Genomic DNA, 21844 nt, shown 5'->3' with positions numbered 1-21844 from the left:
GCGGGCAAAGGTGTGCTGCTACCGAATCCTCGACCGGGGGGATGGAAGAGTAGCCCCTCTCGGTGGCGCCGTCCACCGAGCGAGAGAGGTGGAGACATGGGATCGGTTCCTGGCCGAGAGAGCGCGTTCCACGATTTAGAGAGCTCGGCGTGGAGTTCCGGCAGGAAGGGAGCGGCCGGGCGCGGGCGCCACGCGGCGACTTCTCTGAAGAACGCAGCCGTCGAGTCTGTTGGGAGCCTGCTCAGAGGGCGGTGACCACTCGAGCCCGAGGCGGTCGACGGCCTGTGTGAGGAGGCGCGTTAGTTCTTCCTCGACTCCGGCGCGGGTCCTGCTGGATTCCTGGGCCGAGGAGGAGGCTTGGGAGCCTGACCACTCCTCGCTGTCCGAAGCCATGATGGAACAGCAGCCCTTATCCTCCGCCTCGTCATCCGAGATGGCAACAGCGCGGCCGCTCGGCGGCAACTGCGCGTCCCGGGGGGGCGGGGAGGGTGAAAGCGAGGCTCGAGGGAGAGGCTCCGGCGAGGTAGTCGCTTCTAACACCGGTTCCGGCAGCCTTTGGGAGCGGCGCTTCTTTCTGCGCGGCGAAACGAAAGGCAGCGTGGCGGCTTCGGTTTTGCTTGCTTCGAGTCGAGCCCACAGGGTCGACATCGGAAGCTCCTCGCAGAGGTCGCATCCGCCGTCAGCGAGGGCAAGCTCTGCATGTTCCAGTCCCAGGCAGAGAGCGCAGATGAGGTGGCGGACTCCGGCGCTGAGAGGGGCGCGGCATGAGGCGCAGGTGGTGCGAGGCATCTTTAAAAAGACGCTCGTTGCTCTTTTTGTGAAGTTCGCTGAGGAACTAGCTTGCTCTAAAAAGGATACGTCGCTGGATGGCGTAGCTCGCAGGATGGCTGAAGGTGGCGAAGACGGCCGGCTTCTTCGAGCGCTGTCCAAGCTTGCTAGATGCCCCTCGAACGGCGACGCGGCTTCTGCAGTTCAGAGATGCGAAGAGCTTCGCTGAATAGATGAAAATCAGGGTTCCAGCCTACGAACTTACGCTTATATGCACTCTAGCCACGCCCATTCTGGCGGGCTTTGATACAGTGACGGCGCTGGCGCTTGTCATTGGACGCGAGTTCACTCAAGTTCGTCTATAGGCTGCAGCAGTTGCCGCAGAGCAACCAATGAGCTCGCTAGCTAGCCCGCTCAAGGTATGCAGCTGCTGCACTGCGTTGACAATGGATACAAAATTAAGGATAATTTTTTGGCTTCAATATCTCAGAAAAGATTCATCTTTCCCGTAGCGTAAGCTAGCTTACGCAATACGAGAGAACCTCTCGTAAGAGAACTGGTTTCTAAACGTCTCTTCTAATTGACAAATTCATCAAAATCTGACTAGCATCCTTAAAGTGATAGTTAAGCTATAAATTAATGTTCTGTCATAATTTCCCCACCCTCGTGTTGTTCCAAACTTGTGTGGAACCCAAAAGATGATGGACAGAATGCTAAAGACTAACAGTTTCAGTCACCATTCCCTTTTAAAACATGGAGGGGAAAAAACATGCAGTTAAAGTAAATGATGACTATAAGGATAGAGAGATGAGTGACAGATCTAAATTTCAAAATGTAACATCTAAATGGGATGAAAAAGTCTATTCTGTCATACTAATAATGTATATCAAGGGCTTTAATGAGCTGTAATGCAATCCTGCACCAGCAGAGGGTGATATTCAATTACATTAACTGCACTTTCAGCAACCAGGGAGAAATATGTATTTGATAAAAACAGGCTTAAGTAACCAAAAATGTAATAAATATATCTAAAATAATGTTTCTTCCTTCAGCTTCAGAAAGAGAGTGTTTTTGAACTTACTGACATCACAGAGGGCCTATACTTAAAACAACTCTATGTAATGTCTCTGATCTCTATGTATCTATATCTCATGTAACATCAACACAAATCTATTTGTGATATACACTCACCTAAAGGATTATTAGGAACACCATACTAATACTGTGTTTGACCCCCTTTCGCCTTCAGAACTGCCTTAATTCTACGTGGCATTGATTCAACAAGGTGCTGAAAGCATTCTTTAGAAATGTTGGCCCATATTGATAGGATAGCATCTTGCAGTTGATGGAGATTTGTGGGATGCACATCCAGGGCACGAAGCTCCCGTTCCACCACATCCCAAAGATGCTCTATTGGGTTGAGATCTGGTGACTGTGGGGGCCATTTTAGTACAGTGAACTCATTGTCATGTTCAAGAAACCAATTTGAGACATGGTGCATTATCCTGCTGGAAGTAGCCATCAGAGGATGGGTACATGGTGGCCATAAAGGGATGGACATGGTCAGAAACAATGCTCAGGTAGGCCGTGGCATTTAAACGATGCCCAATTGGCACTAAGGGGCCTAAAGTGTGCCAAGAAAACATCCCCCACACCATTACACCATCACCACCAGCCTGCACAGTGGTAACAAGGCATGATGGATCTATGTTCTCATTCTGTTTACGCCAAATTCTGACTCTACCATCTGAATGTCTCAACAGAAATCGAGACTCATCAGACCAGGCAACATTTTTCCAGTCTTCAACTGTCCAATTTTGGTGAGCTCTTGCAAATTGTAACCTCTTTTTCCTATTTGTAGTGGAGATGAGTAGTACCCGGTGGGGTCTTCTGCTGTTGTAGCCCATTCGCCTCAAGGTTGTGCGTGTTGTGGCTTCACAAATGCTTTGCTGCATACCTCGGTTGTAACGAGTGGTTATTTCAGGCAAAGTTGCTCTTCTATCAGCTTGAATCAGTCGGCCCATTCTCCTCTGACCTCTAGCATCAACAAGGCATTTTTGCCCACAGGACTGCCGCATACTGGATGTTTTTCCCTTTTCACACCATTCTTTGTAAACCCTAGAAATGGTTGTGCGTGAAAATCCCAGTAACTGAGCAGATTGTGAAATACTCAGACCGGCCCGTCTGGCACCAACAACCATGCCATGCTCAAAATTGCTTAAATCACCTTTCTTTCCCATTCTGACATCCAGTTTGGAGTTCAGGAGATTGTCTTGACCAGGACCACACCCCTAAATGCATTGAAGCAACTGCCATGTGATTGGTTGATTAGATAATTGCATTAATGAGAAATTGAACAGGTGTTCCTAATAATCCTTTAGGTGAGTGTATATATATAGAAAAGTGTGTGTGTGTGTGTGTGTGTGTGTGTGTGTGTGTGTGTGTGTGTGTGTGTGTGTGTGTGTGTGTGTGTGTGAAATGGAGAAAGGATATCAAGAGGTTGACCATTTCCAGCTACATACATACAACATGAATGTCAAGGATGGAAATATGTGTGTGTGTGTTGTCTTACTCTGGGTTTCCGTTCCCCACACACTGCAGGTAAAACTTCTCTGCTTCTCTGGGCAGGTCACTCTCAGGCTGAATCCATACACTTGGAGAAACTGCAAGCAGCACACACACACACACACACACACACACACACACACACACACACACACACACACACACACACACACACACACACACACACACACACACACACGTTTCCATGTTTTATGGGGACTTTCCATAGACATAATGGTTTTTATACTGTACAAACTTTATATTCTATCCCCTAAACCTAACCCTACCCCTAAACCTAACCCTCACAGAAAACATTCTGCATTTTTACATTTTCAAAAAACATAATTTAGTATGATTTATAAGCTGTTTTCCTCATGGGGACCGACAAAAATTTCGGGTTTTACTATCCTTATGGGGACATTTGGTCCCCACAAAGTGATAAATACATGCTCACACACACACACACACACACACACACACACACACACACACACACACACACACACACACACACACATTTAATGTTCTTTTTCTTCTTAATGTTTATGGTGCGTTGGTCTTCGGTTTAATGTATTATAGACAACAGAAGGGTTGGGTTGTGTGACCATAACCCTCAAGGCAATTTTACGTCACTGTAACAATATAAATCACAATAGTCTGCTGAAATCTTTGCTGAAAATTCAACAAAAATACTTTATGTATTAATAAATAGGCATGTGCTGAACAACTGACATTTAAACAAAAACTTTGAAGCCGACTAGTCTAAAAAGAAACCAACCTTCAGGAAACTGTTAAAAATGTGTTTATGCGACTGTAAATGGATTAAGGGAAAGGACGCGAGAACTGGCTTGACAATATAAACAATATTTGTAATAAAGAACTTAAACAAAAAGACACAAACACACACAGGGCAGCTGCCCGTAAACGCACTCCCTCTCTCGCACCACGTCCGTAGTCTCACTTTATCCCTCTCGGAGGCTTGATTAGCCTGATAAGAGGCCGGGTGTGTAGAATCACGCCCTCCGCCCTGTCACAGCAACCCATTTAAAATACTTAATCTATTCCAAATTTGACGCTAAATTCTACTGAAAAGGAGCATTTGACTGGAAAATGCACGCCTTCCATTATGATCATTGTACATTAACTACAGAACATGACACGCATTCATTGAATCAAATTTAGGGAATATTTAACAGGCACATTTATTGAAAACAACTGAATGAATAACAGGACCAACAGAGCAACCCAGCCTGTTCTAAATGGAATTCATCAAGTAAAAGTTACTTAACATATTAAAAAAGTCAGTACATTGTTGAAAATGATTAACTTGGTAGGCTAAACCAAATCTACGAGAGAAAAAATATGCACTAAAAAGTTGAGCGTATTTCACAACATGCAGTCGTGCATTAGTCATTGATCTAATATGACAACTGTAAAGAACGGTAAAGAACGTTATAGTAGCTATAGGATAGAAAAAATAGGCCTGTTATGTAGCCTAAAATTAACCTAATGTATTCTTATCATGACGTGCACACTGAATAAAAGATAGTTTAACCCATTAAGTTGTTTGCACTTCGTTGAGAATAGCCTTCATCCCTAATCAGCAGATTAAAAAATGGCACACCTAGCCTAAAACAGTCATTTTCAAGGCTACTTACTCAAAAGCATATATTTTTTGATGAGCAAAGTTAACACGTCGACATGGCCACCTGAGGAGTCTTTTATCAAATGAATCAAATGAATCAAATTAATTGCATATATCAATATTTTCGACCCCCCATCCTTAAGATAATTCAATATATATAATAATCATGATATGTATAAATATAATATACTGTATAATAAATATAAAGATTCAGTTCATTCAAAGACGTTATGTTATTGTGACACACAAGTTTATTTTATTTGGTTTATTTCCATATCATTGAACAAAAAAAAAAAAATCACTGTCCTACAATCCACAGCAATCATTTACTATTAAGTTCATAAATCTGCAGTTGACAGGGCTGTTCTCAGAGGACATGTTCTTGCATTCTGTGTTGCATTTCACTGGTTTTCAGCGTCTCTAGCAATGAACACGATGTTTTTAGGACACTGTGTCAAGTTGAATGTAGTTTGAAACTTGAGTCTCCTGCTGTCAATTTTTTCCTGTCTTTTGACTTACCCCTGCAGATTGAGACTCGCAAAAACATGGAGGTGTTACCTCAAGCTTGAATTGCTATGTTTGTAGGAAAGTTCCTTATGCTGTATTTTTTATATAATTGATATGAATTAACATTTTCAATTGACTGTCCTAATTTTTCGATAAACCAGAATTACAGCGAATACTTATTATTTCGTCCTTATATTTGGAACTTGATGGAAAGAAACCAAAATATGCAATAATTCAAGTGCATTAGAAGTCTGGCAGAAGTAAACCCCTACTTCAAAGTTTACCAAGAACAGATTTCTAAATATAACTGGACGATTTGTAGTTAATTGTAAAGCCATTGTACAAAGGCATTGTAAACTAGGCAATATATGCACACCTGTGGTTTTATGGCATAAATTGAATTCTAATTTTAATGAGCTGGGCAACCTTAATGACCTATTGCAAACAATGTATTGATATGAACAAAATGAAATCTCTGCCAGAATAATCAGCAAAGCTCTCTACCTGTAAGTGGTTATCTGTAACTCAGTTTGCTGAGTACTGTAGACTGAGTAAAAGTTTTTTGCTTTTGATTTTTTAAATAAAATCACATCAAAGACATACTGTGGTTGGAAGAGCATAGCAGAATCTCTAAAGGTTGACACATTTTTACTGTCTCGCTGTACATACCCTCATACCACCCAGCTTAACACAAAAGCAGGATGAAATAAGCCTTTTTCGGGACATGTTTTGTCTTACACAAGACGCTGAGTGGCTGCTCTGTCTTCTTGTCTCCATTGGTGATGGATGCGTGATCCACCGCACAGGCGATCATAGCATTGTTATCATTCCTGGTGACAGTGAGGGTGAGCTCGCTGGTTACTGTGTAGGTTGGTTCATCTGGGTTGGATTCCACTACATCAGGACGGCCTAAAAACACACGCACATTAAACTCTATTATTACAGAAGAATTTGGTTTCAAAGTGAATTTTTGTATTTAAATGTGGGAATGTACATTATTTACCTTGTAGCTCCTCATTATCTTTGTACCAGTGTAATTTAGCAGGAGGTTTGCTGCCTGAACTGGTACAGGTGAGAGTAACTTTGCTGTTCTCCTGAACAACATCTTCAAAACCTGTTATCACAGGCTTACCTGGAACACCTGTGGGAGAGGAAGAAACAGAAAGAGGGAGAAGTGAAATAAAACAACATTTTTTAGATGTGATTTGAGGGAACTGAGGGCATCGCTGTCTAAATAAAAGCAAACAAAGAACACATCTGCTCCCTAAGTTCACTATCAACAGCTAACTACTTAGTAGGCCTACACAGAATTTCCACCCTCAGAAATCAGCTAAATGCTCTGCAGTTTTCTGCAATCAAACATTTGTCATTTACAAATTCTACATGTTCCCCCATCCCCTACATGTTCATTTATATAATAACTTGGCTGAATTAATAATGCTTTCACCAGCCAATAAAAGTCTAGTACTCTCAGCTTAATTTACGTAGCACATTTAATATTTCAATCAATTGCGCATTTCTGCATATTTTCCCCAACAATTAGTTCAAAAAATATGAAAAAAGTGCAGACTCCATGTGCATGTTTACCAGTAGCACCTGGTGCTTTTCAAAAGATTGGGAGCACAGATGTCAGATATCAATGGCAAAAAAAAAAAAAAAAAGAAAACATACTTAGATTTTGGTGTCTACAAAATGGCTCCCAAAACAGAACTATAGATATATTTATAATGTTTACAAATGCCATTGACAAAAGAAGTAAATGCTGCAGCAACAGACTCCTGTTATAGTGCTACTTTGAATGACAGCAATGTTTTAAGCTTCAAACGCTGTCACTCCAGTCAATCAGCATTTCAATTATTGGCCCATTGTTGCAAAAATAAATAAATAGAAAGCCCAATGTCCAATAAACAATAGACATTCAGTCGAGCACGCCATCCAGATGTGACCCAAAATGACATTTTTAAACCCTGTCGTCCAATAAACAACCTTTGATCCATTAAAAACAAACATTAATTTTTTTTATTTTATGTTTTTAATCTGTAATATATTGTGTGTGTGATATAAGTGTGTGAAAGAAAGAAGGAAGGTACTAGAAAAGAATACTCTATGTAATACAGATTATGTATAAAGAAAACGTAATTTCTGCATTTAACTACCACCTTGATTGACAATGAAACACACACACACACACACACACACACACATACCAAGTACAGTAACGGTGGCCCGTGCAGTCCGTACAGGCATAGTGAAGATGGAACATGTGTAGTCTCCATCATCTGACAGCTGAACATTTGAAATGGTGATTATCAGTTCTGTGGACGTGGACTTCACCAACTGGATACGGTTATCTCTCAGTGCTGAAAAGAGACAGCAGATAAGAGAAATGCACAAAAAAAAAAAAAAAAAAAAGAAAATGCAAGGAGCCATATTCTACAGTTTTGTAGCATTTTACTTTTTCCCCTGAAAACCAATGATAACATCAGTTTCTTGCACCAAAACCAGACACACAGTAAGACCTTTAAACAGGCTGTTTTTGCTACTGTGACTTTAAAGGGGTGGTTCACCCAAAATCAAAAATTCTGTCATCATATAATCACCCCCCATGTTGTTCCAAACCCTTATGACTTTCACTTTCATGTACAAAATATTCTAAGCAGCATGCTGGCCTCAGTAACCAATCACTTTCATTCTATGGAAAAAAGATGCTATGAAAGTGAATGGTGACTGAGGTTAACATCTTTTTGTGTTTCACAGAAGAAAGATTTATTGGTCTGGAAAAACACGGGTGTGAGTATAACATTTGTTTTGGTGAACTTTTGGTGAGGGGCATAGACATACGGAGATCTGCATTCTATAGTCGTCCCCCTACACTATTAAGGACTGTTAGTCTATGAACATGTGCTACACGGATGGCTTTCACTGTTGCACACAGTCTCCCTGTTTATATCAGCATCTCTCACTTAACATGTTTACATATGCTCTTGCCATGAATGTTGATGGGGGAGAATAGGGTGGCAAACACCACAAATGGGGCCCACCTGGGAGTTGTGGGCCCTTGGGCTTCAGCCTGTGTAAGCCTGTGCATAAATGCACCCGTGCTGGCTGTGTAAAACAGCAACATAATACAGTATGATTAGCTCCAGTTCAATTGCCTTTCAGCACCTTTTTTGTCACCTAATTAATATTCATGAGCCAAGCAGATAATGTTTATTAGAACCCCCATCCCCAAGATTTTAGATTGGCCCCTGAAATTAATATCAAATATGAAAAAGTACAGCAAAATCTTAAAGAAAACAATAGGCTAACATGTCTCTAATACAGATTTACAGTACATGTGTGTGTGAGAGAGAGAGTGTATGTGTGTACTGTGTCTTCATGGTTTATCAGTAAATGAAGGGCACTAATTTGTCTTCATCAGCCGCTGTTCCTCTGTCCTCCATCCTGCTCTTTCATGCACACACTCCCCTCCTTTGTCATTCATCTCTTTATCTTTCTCTTTGCTCATCCACCCATCCATTGCTACTCCACATTCATTTTTTCTTTATCTCACAACAAACTTTTGTGTATCTTTGCCTCTTTTCAACAGTATCTGTCTGCCTGTATTTCTCTCCTCTCTTTTTGCAATGCACCCTTCTGCCTTCTCGTACAATAGACACAATATAATCATTCTATCTCTTTCTCTGCTCTTCTATTTGACTGTGCTCTCTTCTCATCTTCTTGTGTTTTCCACTTTAATCAGGTCTATGCTCTCTCTGTGTTTCTCTCTCCATCACCTTGCTTTCCGTGATCACAGAGCCACCTGTTTGTTTTTAGGGTGATATTAATGTTTTAGGAAGATGTTGCTGCCATTTCTTTTATTTGGCAGTTTGGGAAGTGAGAGGTCTGTGGAAAAATGGTAAACAATAAATTAAAAAAAGAATTTCCTATAAGGACCAAGAGGGCAAGCAATTGCAATCACTAACTGCAGTCATAAAGGAGATCAAGTAAAAGGAATAGTTAAAGGAATACAGCATTTCACCCAGAAATGATTCTGTCATCATTAGCTCGCAATATTTGAATCTATGCAAATGTGAAATAGATTTAAGAGATGTGATGGAGGGGAAGATTTTCAGTGAACAACACTCAATAAAATATTTTAGCCTATTTTTAAGATGTATCCATTTCAATTGAATAACACATTTCCATCTAATTGAATTGTATAGTCTTGAAGAAAATGTAATGAATAATACTTGCATTTTGTAAGATTTATACATTTTATTTAGTTAAAGATTAGGCAATTCAATTAGATGGAAATTTGTTATTCAATTGAAATGGATACATCTTGCAAATAGGCAAAAAGGACGTTTAGCATAACAACCACTTTTATGGGGAGAGGTGGATTGTATAAAACCAGAATTTGCATCAAAAAGACCAATCCTTGAATAAAACATCAATTCAATCAATAAAATCAATTATTTTTTTGTATTTTTTTTACTGATGATTTTATTATTTATTTAGCATGAATACGTATGCATATCATAAGCTTTGTATTTTAAAGAAATGAACTTGAAAGGCGCAAGCAGTCTCAGACAGCTGTCTTCTCTGATACTTTACTCTCAGTACTCATTCAAATAGAACAAATCAGATAATGGACAGAGACAGAGAAACATCATCTGGAGTTATTTCACACTAAATACGGCAAAGCGAAATGTGACATATTATTATACAGGTTCGAGTGACATTTATTCAAATTAAGGGTTTTAAAAGACTGATTGTGTTCTGAAATATATTTTAATAAACAATAAATAAAAACAGAAGTATAATCAGTTCTAAAGGCATGCTTGCCTATACTGTATATACAGTATATTAATATATATATATATAGTCACCTCTCTGCTCTCCGAAGTATAAGGTTTGCTGTGCCGTGTTTGACCACTGGAGGGAGGAGTTATCGTTTTCCTTTACGTTGCAGGTCAGGGTCACTGTTCCGCCAACTGCCACTGTCTCATCTTGGGCCACTGGCTGGAAAAGTTCCTCATCTGGTTAACAGGAAAGAGACATATGAGAAGATATTAGTCAAAGAGAGAGAGAAAAAGGACAGCCTCATGAAAAAATAGATAGATTAGATGCCTCGCCCACATCATCATGATGTTTCAATGTACAGCTGTGTATGTCTCATTGAAAACAATTTCTCGGTCTCGTGGTTTGGGAGTTGAGAGAGAACAGAAATTAAGAAAATGTAGTGCGAGAGAGGAAGAGGAGGGAAGTTATTTGGTATTATAATAATAATAACTCAATGGCTGACGTCTCCAAGATTCAGAAGAAAATACAGATAGATTGTACAGTATGTGACTGCTGAGAAACTCAGAATGGAAGATATGCAATAAGTGGTGTTTGCAAAAACAAGAATCGTTATTACTATTGCTTATATTCTACTTAAGATTTGAACAAACCCTTAAAGCTAAGGACATCTCATCGACATCAACTCGTCCAACATGAACAAGACCTCAAACTGTTCTGCTCGTTAATGAGAAGTGTGCTTTTCTAAGTGACTGGACTAGTGGATGATAAAAAGAGTACAAAAATCCCACAGATTTACATTGAAAAAGGAAACTGTGGCAGGGCGGAGGGTGGGCCGGGTCGTGATTCTACACACCCGGTCCCTTATCAGGCTAATTAAGCCTCCGAGAGGGATAAAGGCTGACTGCGGAGAATAGTGCGGGAGAGATAAATAGTTTACGGACATGTCCCGCCCCGCCCTCCGCCCTGCCACAGTTTCCTTTTTCAATGTAAATCTGTAGGATTTTTGCTCTTTTATCATCCACTAGTCCAGTCACTTAGAAAAGCACACTTCTCCTTAACGAGCAGTGTGTGTGTTTTGTCTTTTGCTTCAGTTTTATATTAAAATATTATTTATATCGTCAAGCCGGTTCTCGCCTCCTCCTTTCCATTGACCGCTTTAAAGAAACCAAGCCAGGGAAAAAATATTACAGTGACTTGGGCATGGGTCCTTTGACTTGAGCCTGTAAGCAATCATTGTGGTGTTGAGTTGTGCATGGGCAAGCACCACTCACATTTTCTTAAATGTGTAAAGGTCAAGCTGTTTGTTTTCATGTTGGTTGTTCAGTGTTTGTGGGGATTGGGGTTTGAGCACTTGAGTATTACACATGTTAAGCTCTTCAGGCATCTGACAGATGACAAGTCAACTCATTAATTGTAATAATGGTATCTGTGTATCTGCGTGTGTGTGTGTGTGTGTGCGCGCACGCATGTGTGCTTATGTGTGTAAAGGCCAGGTGTAATGCAAATGTGACTATGTCAGTATGATAACTCTGCCCAGAGCAGCCCATGCTCCACTTTACCCAATAATTACCACTTAGACTATAATCGATGACCTTTTTAATGCTGACCAGAGCGGGATGAACTCTGGGATAACACATCTGAATTCTGGGCTAATTGCACGATGGAGAGCTAATGATTATGTGATGTTGGCCAAATTTAGGATTCAAAGAGATTAAACATAGGGCAAAAGTTGGCAGCATGTTGGGCATTTGTTGGTTGAATTCTGGGTAAACATTGCTAATTGCTAGGTTAACATTGGCTGAATGCTGAGTTAATCTTTGCCCACTGCTGTTTCTCGCTGCCTAAACACCGGCCTAATGATTGATTAATAATTGCTTTTGTTGATCCCATAGTTGGCTTGATTCAGGCTAAACACTGGCCTAATTCTAGCCTGATGCTTTGCTAGTGCTTGAATTAGCCTACTCAATATCACAGGTGTGCTGGGCAAGCGTGAAGCTGGGCTGAACTCAGCCTTATTAGCCTAAAAGACTTTAACAAGAGGCTGCTTTTAAAAATAGAGGGAGGGCAGAAGGGATGAGAAAAGGCTAAGCCTCAGCATCACAGAACATCTGGCTATTTGTGTGTATGTGTGTGTGTGTGTGTGTGTGTGTGTGTGTGTGTGTGTGTGTGTGTGTGTGTGTGTGTGTGCATGTTTATACTACATTGTGGGGGGCAAATGTCCCCACAAGGATCGTAAAACCTGAGATCACCTGCCTTGTGGGGCCCAGCCAGCGGTCCCCATGAGGGAAATGGCTTATTGAACATACTAAAGCTAAACAATGTTTTTTGAAAATGTAAAATGTAGAATGGTTTCTTTGATGGTTAGGTTTAGGGGTAGGGTTAGGGAGAGTCCCCACCTGAGCTGTGGCTCAGGTGGTAGAGCAGGTCGGCTGCTAATTGCTGGGTTTGGTTCGTTTCCAGCCCACACAACTCCACATAACGAAGTGTCCTTTGGAAAGACACTGAACCCCAATTGGCTCACAATGGCAGGCTAGCGCCTTGCATAGTAGCTCTGCCGCCATTGGTGTGTGTGTGTGTGTGTTTGTGTGTGTGTGTGTGTGTGTGTGTGTGTGTGTATGTGTGAGCGTGTATTTATCACTTTGTGGGGACCAAATGTCCCCATAAGGATAGTAAAACCCGAAATTTTTGACCTTGTGGGGACATTTTGTCGGTCCCCATGAGGAAAACAGCTTATAAATCATACTAAACTATGTTTTTTGAAAATGTAAAAATGCAGAAAGTTTTCTGTGAGGGTTAGGTTTAGGGGTAGGGTTAGGTTTAGGGGATAGAATATAAAGTTTGTACAGTATAAAAACCATTATGTCTATGGAAAGTCCCCATAAAACATGGAAACACAACATGTGTGTGTGTGTGTGTGTGTGTGTGTGTGTGTGTGTGTGTGTGAATGGGTGATTGGGACACAATGTAATGTACTTTGGTAACCTCTAAGGTTAAAAAAAAAGTGCTATATAAGTGCAGACCATTTACCATAATATAAAAACTGTGTGTGTGTGTGTGTGTGTGTGTGTGTGTGTAAAAACCTCACTCAAAGCAAGACAACAGTAGAATTAGAGTTAGCTCTCTAAACCCAATGAACCTATGTCAACGGATAATAGGCTAAAATTAGCCTTTAGCTTTAGTGCATGCAGTGCTGGCTACTTATTGGCAACCAATTAGAATGGTGTTAGCAGTTAATAAGCGATTAGTGGGGCAGATCCACACTCTCTGTGCAGTGGACAACTGCTGCAGGGGGCACTTACTGAGGCTCTCAAAATGGCATCTGACCCATTTAACTGTTTATGTCAGGATAATGACTCAACTCTAAATCATTGAGTGGATGGAGTGCAGAGCAGAGAGTGAGTTAGGGCTGCACAATTAATTGAAGTAAATAATTATGTGAATTAATTATAATTATATGTGAATTAAATTCTGCTGTGATTTATTAAAATCAATAAATAGCATGCAGGCGCTGCACAGTTTAGAGTGAAGCCACAGCACTGTTGTTACTCAGAGCAAGTATGTGTGGAGCTCATGAGTTCAGCGGTGTCAGAGCACTTCTGTTCCCAACATGTGGTCGCTTCAGATTAAATCCATCTCTGGAGGTGCTCTCAGTTTGGTTCACTTTGTTTGCAGTGTGGTTCGCAACTGTGCTCTGAGATGAGAACGCAAAGTGTACAACATTCACTTTATTTTGCCATTCACATAGTTTCAAACGTTCAAGTTTGCAGCATTTCACAGTGTTTCACCTGAATTTAAATGAAAAACATACAGAAAAAAACTGCTGTCAACAACAGGCAGAAATGTAAAGATCTTCCTTCTTTCTGTTCCAACATACTTCTTCTTTCAGAGCAATGATGAAGCAGCAGACAAATTGCATCACATTTCACACCCTGATAAGCACAAGAGATGCTGTTTCAATGTGATTTTTTTCCCTTTTAGCCTATATATATATATATATATATATATATATATATATATATATATAGATATATATATATTCAACCAACAGCAATAAGAGATGTTAAATGTTTATAATATCAGCAGTTCAAATCATATTTGCAATATTTGACAAAATAATTGCAATATGATTTTTTTGGCCAAATCATCCAGCCCTAGTTCGTGTGTAACATTTTATCAGTCTTATTCGACCAGTAAAAGTCAGCAAAAAAACATTGTTGACAACCTATTTTAAATCTGTAATGGGACATATTTTTGAATATTTAGGATTTGTAATACGAAAAGAAATCTAGGTTTTGATTTGACCAAATTTTACATTGGACAAAAGTAAAAATTGTAATGTTTTCAAAATGGTTTTAATGTATTCTGGTTTAGGGCTATGCCGATACAATTATATCCAGTATCGATGTATATCACAATACGTTTTCTCACAATATTACATAGCTCATTTTGATACCTGTATTGATATCATTCATATCATGTCCAACATTTCAATAATGAAAAAGCAGGTCATCTTAACATGCGGGAGGTATGAGAACAACAATTCTCAGTGCGCTGAAATAAGTATATGTAAGTTGTTAGAGTGAATAAAATTGAACCCACATGATTCACTCACTCGCAAACATGCTAAGTCTCTCTCACACAGTTTCAATCACGATCCAATTATTATTTTGTGATGTATCACGAATGGATTGTGACATACACTGATCAGCCACAACATTAAAACCACATGCCTAATATTGTGTAGGTCCACCTCATGCAACCAAAACAGTGCCAACCCACAACATTCTGAGATGCTATTTTTCTCACCACAACTGTACAGAGCGGTTATCTGAGCTACTGTAGACTTCATCAGTTCGAACCATTCTGGCCATCCTCTGTTGACCTCTCTCATCAACAATGCATTTCCATCCACAGAACTGCCACTCACTGGATGTTTTTTGTTTTTGGCACCATTCAAAGTAAACATCTGAGTTTGTCTTTTTCTGTGTGAAAATCGCAGGAGATCAGCAGTTACTCAAATACTCAAACCAGCCCATCTGGCACCAACAAACATCCATGCAAACATTTAATCAGCCAATTGTGTGGCAGCAGTGCAGTGCATAAAATCATGCAGATATGGGTCAGGAGCTTCAGTTAATGTCACATCAACCATCAGAATGGGGAAAAATATGATCTCAGTGATTTGGATTGAGGCATGATTGTTGATGAGAGAGGTCAACAGAGAATTTTCTTTTACCTTGCATAGTTTTATTCATGATTTTTGAGGATGAGGGCATGTCACGCAACCTGTCCATGTTGGTATCTGCCTGATTTGGTTATAGTTTCTACCAAATGACAGGTGAATTTACGGTGAGTTTGATTGGATGCACATCCTTTTAAGTGTAAAATTAATGATCTGGGATTCATTTTGCTACTCTGATCAATCAAATAGCTCATTCTATTTTTTTATTATTTTCATTTGCATTTTTTCCTGCTGTACACCCCCATCAGAAAAGACATTCAACACATTTTTGGGTCATGACCCTACCAGTTGCGAACCACTGCCTTAGAGAATATACACACACAGAACTGATTTAAACACACCCAGACAATGTCATTCATCATTGCATCTCTCTCTCGCTATCTCCCTCTCTGCCATTCTCCAGGTGTCTCTCAATCACACACAAATACAGTATGTGAGGGTGTAAAATGCACTCAACATACAGTATATTTAAAGCAACATAGTTTACACAAATGAGAGAGAGAAATGTATGGACAATAAAGGTGGAGAGGACGGCTGTTGAAAAGAGACAAAAGCATAAGATTACAGATGAAGAGATGAATACAGCATATTCGACGAAGTGCGACGAAGAAAACAAAAAGGGGAGACAGAGAGAAATAAATGAGAGAGAGAGGGAGAGAGAGGTTGACTGTTTATATGTGGGAGATAACACAAGCTGAAGTTTAATAAATACTGTCCAAAAACAGACAATGAAAAATGTCCTTCATCTCTCCATTTTCCTCTTCCTCCCTTCTCATCTCTCTCCATCTGTGCCTCGCTTCATTTTTCCTTTTCCTCCTCCATCCATCTGTCTCTCTCTGTCTCCATATTTTCCCTCTAGTATTCTGTCACCTCTATGCCCTCTTCTTTCCATCTCTCTGCCTCTGTTAAGATCTCTCTGGTTCTTTCATCGCATACGTAGATGTCTTTTTTTTCAGCCTGATTATCGTTTGATTGGCATTAATGATCCTATTGGTTTTCCCTGATATCCAGCTGTGTGTGTACAGCAGCTGGTGTAGATGAAGTAACCGTTGCATTATTAATCGGTCAGACTGTGTACATTTATATGAATTGTTGAAAATTTGGTTTGAACTTGCAACTGCTTGAACACATTTGCTTAACTGTAGTCTGCCAATTTGTGAGATTAAATATTGGTTCATGGAGTTTAATGGAGGTTTATGGAGTCTAAACCTTAGGCATAAAATTAAGCTTGACTTTGCATCTGACTCTATGGATTTTTTTACACGGCACAAAAAAAAAGTTATTTTCAAATCTGATCTTTAGGGCTGTCAGCACTGTCATTTTGTAAGTGATGAAATCTGATCCATTTGTTCAGACAGTGAAGTGTCTGATATATCTACTCAGTGTGTCAGTTCCACAGAAATTCCTAATGTAACAGCACAATGCCAAGAGACTATCTTCTACAACAAATGAGAGTAGATTTCATTGTAAAAAGAGAGTGGATAGAAAACAGAACATTTTGCCCATGATCATTTTCATTCATAACATCTCGCTATGTACACGTTCATGCATATGCTGGGTCTGAAATATTAAACATACTTGAATACCTAGTGAAAGACACATGTGAGCATAAATGAGTGAATTCATAGACAGCTTTAGACACAACTGCATCATGTACTGTACATTCAGATTGCTTTTGGATTCTTTATAGCCAACAATGTCAAACACGAAGGTTCGCTGATAGTTTCTATAGCCCCTGTTGGTGGCATTTGAGGAATGTAGACTAGAGTATGATTGCAGCCTCTGGAGATGAAATATCAATATAAATAACCGACACCTTGGGATTTGTATATCTGTCGTAATTGACAATATTCATCCTTTTTTCAATTTTTATCATTACTTGGTGTAAGGATGCATGATGACAAGGAGGGAACGAAGACGTAGAGTTCTTCACAAGTAAGCTTTTAATGGCCACAGCACTGCTCACAACTCATATTTTCCTCAACAAACAAATCTTCACAATTAACATAACACTTTGCTGGTTCTCAACAAAACTTCTCAATTAACATAACACTTTTCTTATGCGCTGTACGCGGCAACACTGGACTAACGCGTGTCACACTCTCCCGTCTGGAGGTTCTGAGGCCGTTTTATATGCCGCTCTCCCCATGCTCACTGAAATCGGAAACAGGTGTTAGACATAATTTGGCTCAGGTGCAAGCGCCCTTACCGCTTTCTCCCCCAGACGGGCACTTGACCACGCCCCTGCTGCCACACTTGGATATTTTGTTAAATCTTGAATATAAATGAATATTTTGTTATTTGATTAGATAATCAGGTGTAATAAATTGAAGCAAGAGCATACAAAGAATAATGTGAGTTTGTGGCCCATCAGCAAATACTGTACATTGTGTCTCTACCTTCATATCTGGTGAATAATAATAATAATAATAGTAATCTGGTGAAATATATAAAACCCTTCATCTGGTGATTATAGAGACAATATATAAAAACTTACTTTGAGTTTAAGGCATTGTAATGGAAAAACCAGTCACCATTTATGGTCTTAAATGAAACTCAATTATTTTGAACTATTTATGTAACTGGTGGCGTATCCATGGGTGGGCTGGGGTGGGCTGGGGTGGGCTGGGTGGGCCCACCCAAATTAGACTCAAACTCTGCTTGTTTCCATTCAATTGGCCTTTTATCGCTAAAAATGATGTGCATGCCTAAAAAAAAAATTCTTTGGTTTATTGCAAAAGAAATCTGCCCTTAAGCCATTTCCATACTGAAATGTGTGTATATTGCTAATTGTGCACCTTTCGCCTCCCAGATGTCCTTCTTTTTTTCCCCTCCAAAGTTTTGGTTAAATGGGGAGAGTATTGAGACAATTCATGAGGACTGAATTCTGAACTTCTGATAGGACTGTAATATTGGTCCTGATGTTGTGCCTATCGCACTGCACCAAGTAGTAGGGGAAATGTTCGGTCCATCGATGTGTATATGCTATGTGCACAGCTATTAAAAAATATTGATGCAGTGTAATATTGTAACAAACTGGCCATGGAGAGGTGTTAGGATCCATGAGCAGGACGTTTATTAAAAGAGAAACAAGCAAAGAATCCAAAACAGCAGGCAGAGGGACTAGTTGTAAAGCAGGCGGATAAATCCAACAAACCAAATAGACAGTACAACCAGGCAAACAAACAAAGGGTAATCCAAAAAGTAGTAAATCCAGAAAAACAGGTAATGGACATAACATGAATCAAGAAACAATGGCGATGGAAAAATGCTCAGTAAGGTAGGGTAAATTTGCAATACTTCGCAATTAACAATGGAACTGCATGGCTATATATACATGTGGTAAACAGGAAATGAGCAGTGAAGAAATGGGTGAAGATCAGTATTTGGGAGAGGGTTCCCTCTGGTGGGTGGTAAGATGAGTAAACATATCAGATGCTACAAATATCAGGGTTTACATATAATCAATTCCTGATATTCAAAAGGCTATTTTGAATATTGAATTGTGCTATATTGTATTCCAAAAAGCACACTTATACTTTTCTCCTAGTATTGTATATTTATTTTTAATTTAAAACATCTTTGTGGACAGAAATTTGATTTTTTGTATTTTGGGCTAATTCCATGACTGCCGTCTATTATTTTGAATGGTGTGGAAAAGAAACTTTAATAAATAAATGGATGGCTACCATGATTAAATTAATCGCAAAGAGTGGCTATTAATTTGTTCTCTGTGCACTTTTCGATGACAGGTGTATGAGAAATATATTTGTGTTGGCACTCCTTGGATTATCATGACGCAGATGTGTTTGCAGAACCGGATCTGTACAGATATGTCATTAAGACTAATCCATAAAAGTACGAGTAATGCTCCATGTACAATAAACAGGCTTTCAAGGTAATGTATTCATAATGTAATGTATACCTTGTAATCATGATTAGCACAGGCTAACGATTGGGGCAAATTCTGTCACACTATATTTTTGCATTAATGCCAATTTCCTCAACAATAAGACAAACCAGTTCCAAACCAGTTTTTCGTGACATTTGAAGTATCAACATATAGTTTTTGTGCTAGCGTTAAACGGAAAAATATTATGTCGACATATTTTGCATTTCCATCAGCTTTATATTGATTGCTAAACTTTTTCCGCAAAACATCCTTGGATCAAAACGTAGTTACTTTGTCGATAAACTTCTCAAGAATGTACATCAGCAGGGTAATCTGCCAGTAAGTGACGGTGCGAGCATGATGAAGAAAGTGAAAGCTTAAAAGAGTTATTTATAATTTAAGACAATTGGACAGAAGAATTAGTCAAATTGGTACTGTGCTTTGTCTTAATGTACACAAAACATGATATCTACCTTTGAGGGAACAGAGAAACTGATAAAGAACAAAGGTACCTTAATGGAAATATTTAAACTCATTGCGATATATATGCTACTTAGCCCCTAAATACACAAGAAACTGCTTGAATGCATTGCTTCTCTGTAAATTCAGCTGAGCAACACAAATCTCTGTTCTTTCAGTTAACCTCTCTCAGTGATCTCTGCAAAGTGAATTTGCTTGACTCCTTAGACAATGATGAATGATCATTATAGTCAATTTCAATGCCCGACACCTTAGATTTATGATGTAGGTCCCCTCAATCCAAATGAAGATGTGTCAAAGGTTTGCCAAAGGTTATTAAGCTATTATTATTATTATAGCTGCCAAGGAATTTGGTTTTATAGATAGGTGACTGAAAATCTAGCCTCTGTAATTAATTGGATTGTGCTCACATTATTTCATTGGAATACTGGTTGGCATGGCTTTTATATAGGCTCCTAGACGTTTTATGTGAACACAATTTTCTTTTTTCAACTGCATCTGAGATTTAATTCAATTTGGTTTCTTGTAGCATCTATGTATGGCCAACCCAGTCACAAGAAAGACTAATAATCTTTTTAACTCATTCAATATGGCCTTTTGATACTAAAACAGCCAATTAATCTGTTATCAGCTTTCTTCCAATTCCATAGGTATCAGTATCAGAAAATTTCAATATCGCTTGAGCTCTAGTCTATCAATTACTATGTCAAAAAAACTGTATGCATGAATTAGAAATTTTTTTATTTTTTAAATAAAATATTTTAGATGAAAAATAGTATTTCAAACTGCAGGACACTGTTGACACTGGCACTGAAATTTGATGTCATCAACCCACTTACACAAGTGCACACTAGTGCGTTATACTGGATGCAGTATATTAATAGGTCACATGGAGGTTTTGTCGACATGACCCTCTCCAACCCCCCACTCATTGCCAGCTGTTGGCCTATTACTGCCCAACCCTAACTACTCACACAAACACCCTTTTCTACCCTATAACTGCCCCCCTTGTATGTGTCTGTCCTTATCCTTATGTCATCCCCCTCTTTTTCATTCTTGTCTCCTGTTTTCCTATTTCTCTCTTCCATTACACATATGTAAGTCTTTTTGGATAAAAGCGTCCTCTGAAAGAATAAATAAATATGCCAATGTAAATATGTCAACCTACCATCATGTCTTGTACGTTTTCAGACCAAGATAAGCAGTTCTGCCGAACAGAAAGACAATTTCACATTAAGATTTTCAATATTAATGATATTGGAATAACATAATTGTTAGACCATCATCATTTTTGTGATTCTGTTGAGCATAAACACAACTACAATATTTATTTGTTTGAGTTGACATTGAAATTGTACTCTGAGATACTGTATCTTAAAACATAATACAGGGAATGTAAATATGGATGCTGTGTTTGTAATGTACCATCAGTGTAATTAATATAACATTACTCTCCAAATCTCACATGCTCATTTGACCACAAAATGCCATAAGAGACTTAAGCACTCACTGTCAGACGACATAAAAACTGTCACGAGTCAGAACTATAACCACTCTACCACAAACAACAACTTACAAAAAATTATATAAATATCTCATGATTGAATGATCTGTTTTTCTGTCACTTTCCCGCTCTTTTCACAGTTGTTGTTGGTCATGGTGCCTCCTCTCTCTACCTGTCAAACATCATTAGTTCATTGTCTCACTCCCCAGAGTGAGAAACAGGGCAGGGGGCAGCAAGGGACAGAACCACCCAGAGAAAAAGAGAGAGGAGAGGTAGATGGTAAGAGAAGGGCTGTGTGCAAAATCAAGTGACGTGCTATCTAGACAACATTTTTGGGCATCATAAGCACATTCAAACACACTTCAAATGCTGTCTAGGCAGGCAGCTCACTAAGTTTGTTAATGAACATTCAAATGCACCTATCATCGCTTTTACATGAAGTAGAATATGCATTTA

General features: G+C 39.3%; 1 protein-coding gene across 2 annotated transcripts in view; it reads right to left on the bottom strand.

Moving 5' to 3' along the window:
- The window catches only part of LOC127645294 (cell adhesion molecule 3-like), a 120118-nt gene that overhangs the window by 29676 nt on the left and 68598 nt on the right, over positions 1-21844 (bottom strand). For both annotated transcript variants that reach the window (XM_052128864.1, XM_052128865.1), the window contains exons 3-7: positions 10357-10506; positions 7693-7845; positions 6489-6626; positions 6224-6394; positions 3341-3431 (exon numbers count right to left, since the gene is read on the bottom strand). In XM_052128864.1, the coding sequence (XP_051984824.1) occupies positions 3341-3431; positions 6224-6394; positions 6489-6626; positions 7693-7845; positions 10357-10506 (703 nt within the window). The remainder of the gene's footprint in view (positions 1-3340; positions 3432-6223; positions 6395-6488; positions 6627-7692; positions 7846-10356; positions 10507-21844) is intronic.

The sequence above is a fragment of the Xyrauchen texanus genome, chromosome 6 (assembly GCF_025860055.1).
Source record: "Xyrauchen texanus isolate HMW12.3.18 chromosome 6, RBS_HiC_50CHRs, whole genome shotgun sequence".
In the NCBI taxonomy this organism is placed as follows: Eukaryota; Metazoa; Chordata; class Actinopteri; order Cypriniformes; family Catostomidae; genus Xyrauchen; species Xyrauchen texanus.
The sequence above is the reverse complement of the archived record's forward strand: the minus strand, read 5'-3'. Positions and strand labels throughout refer to the sequence as shown.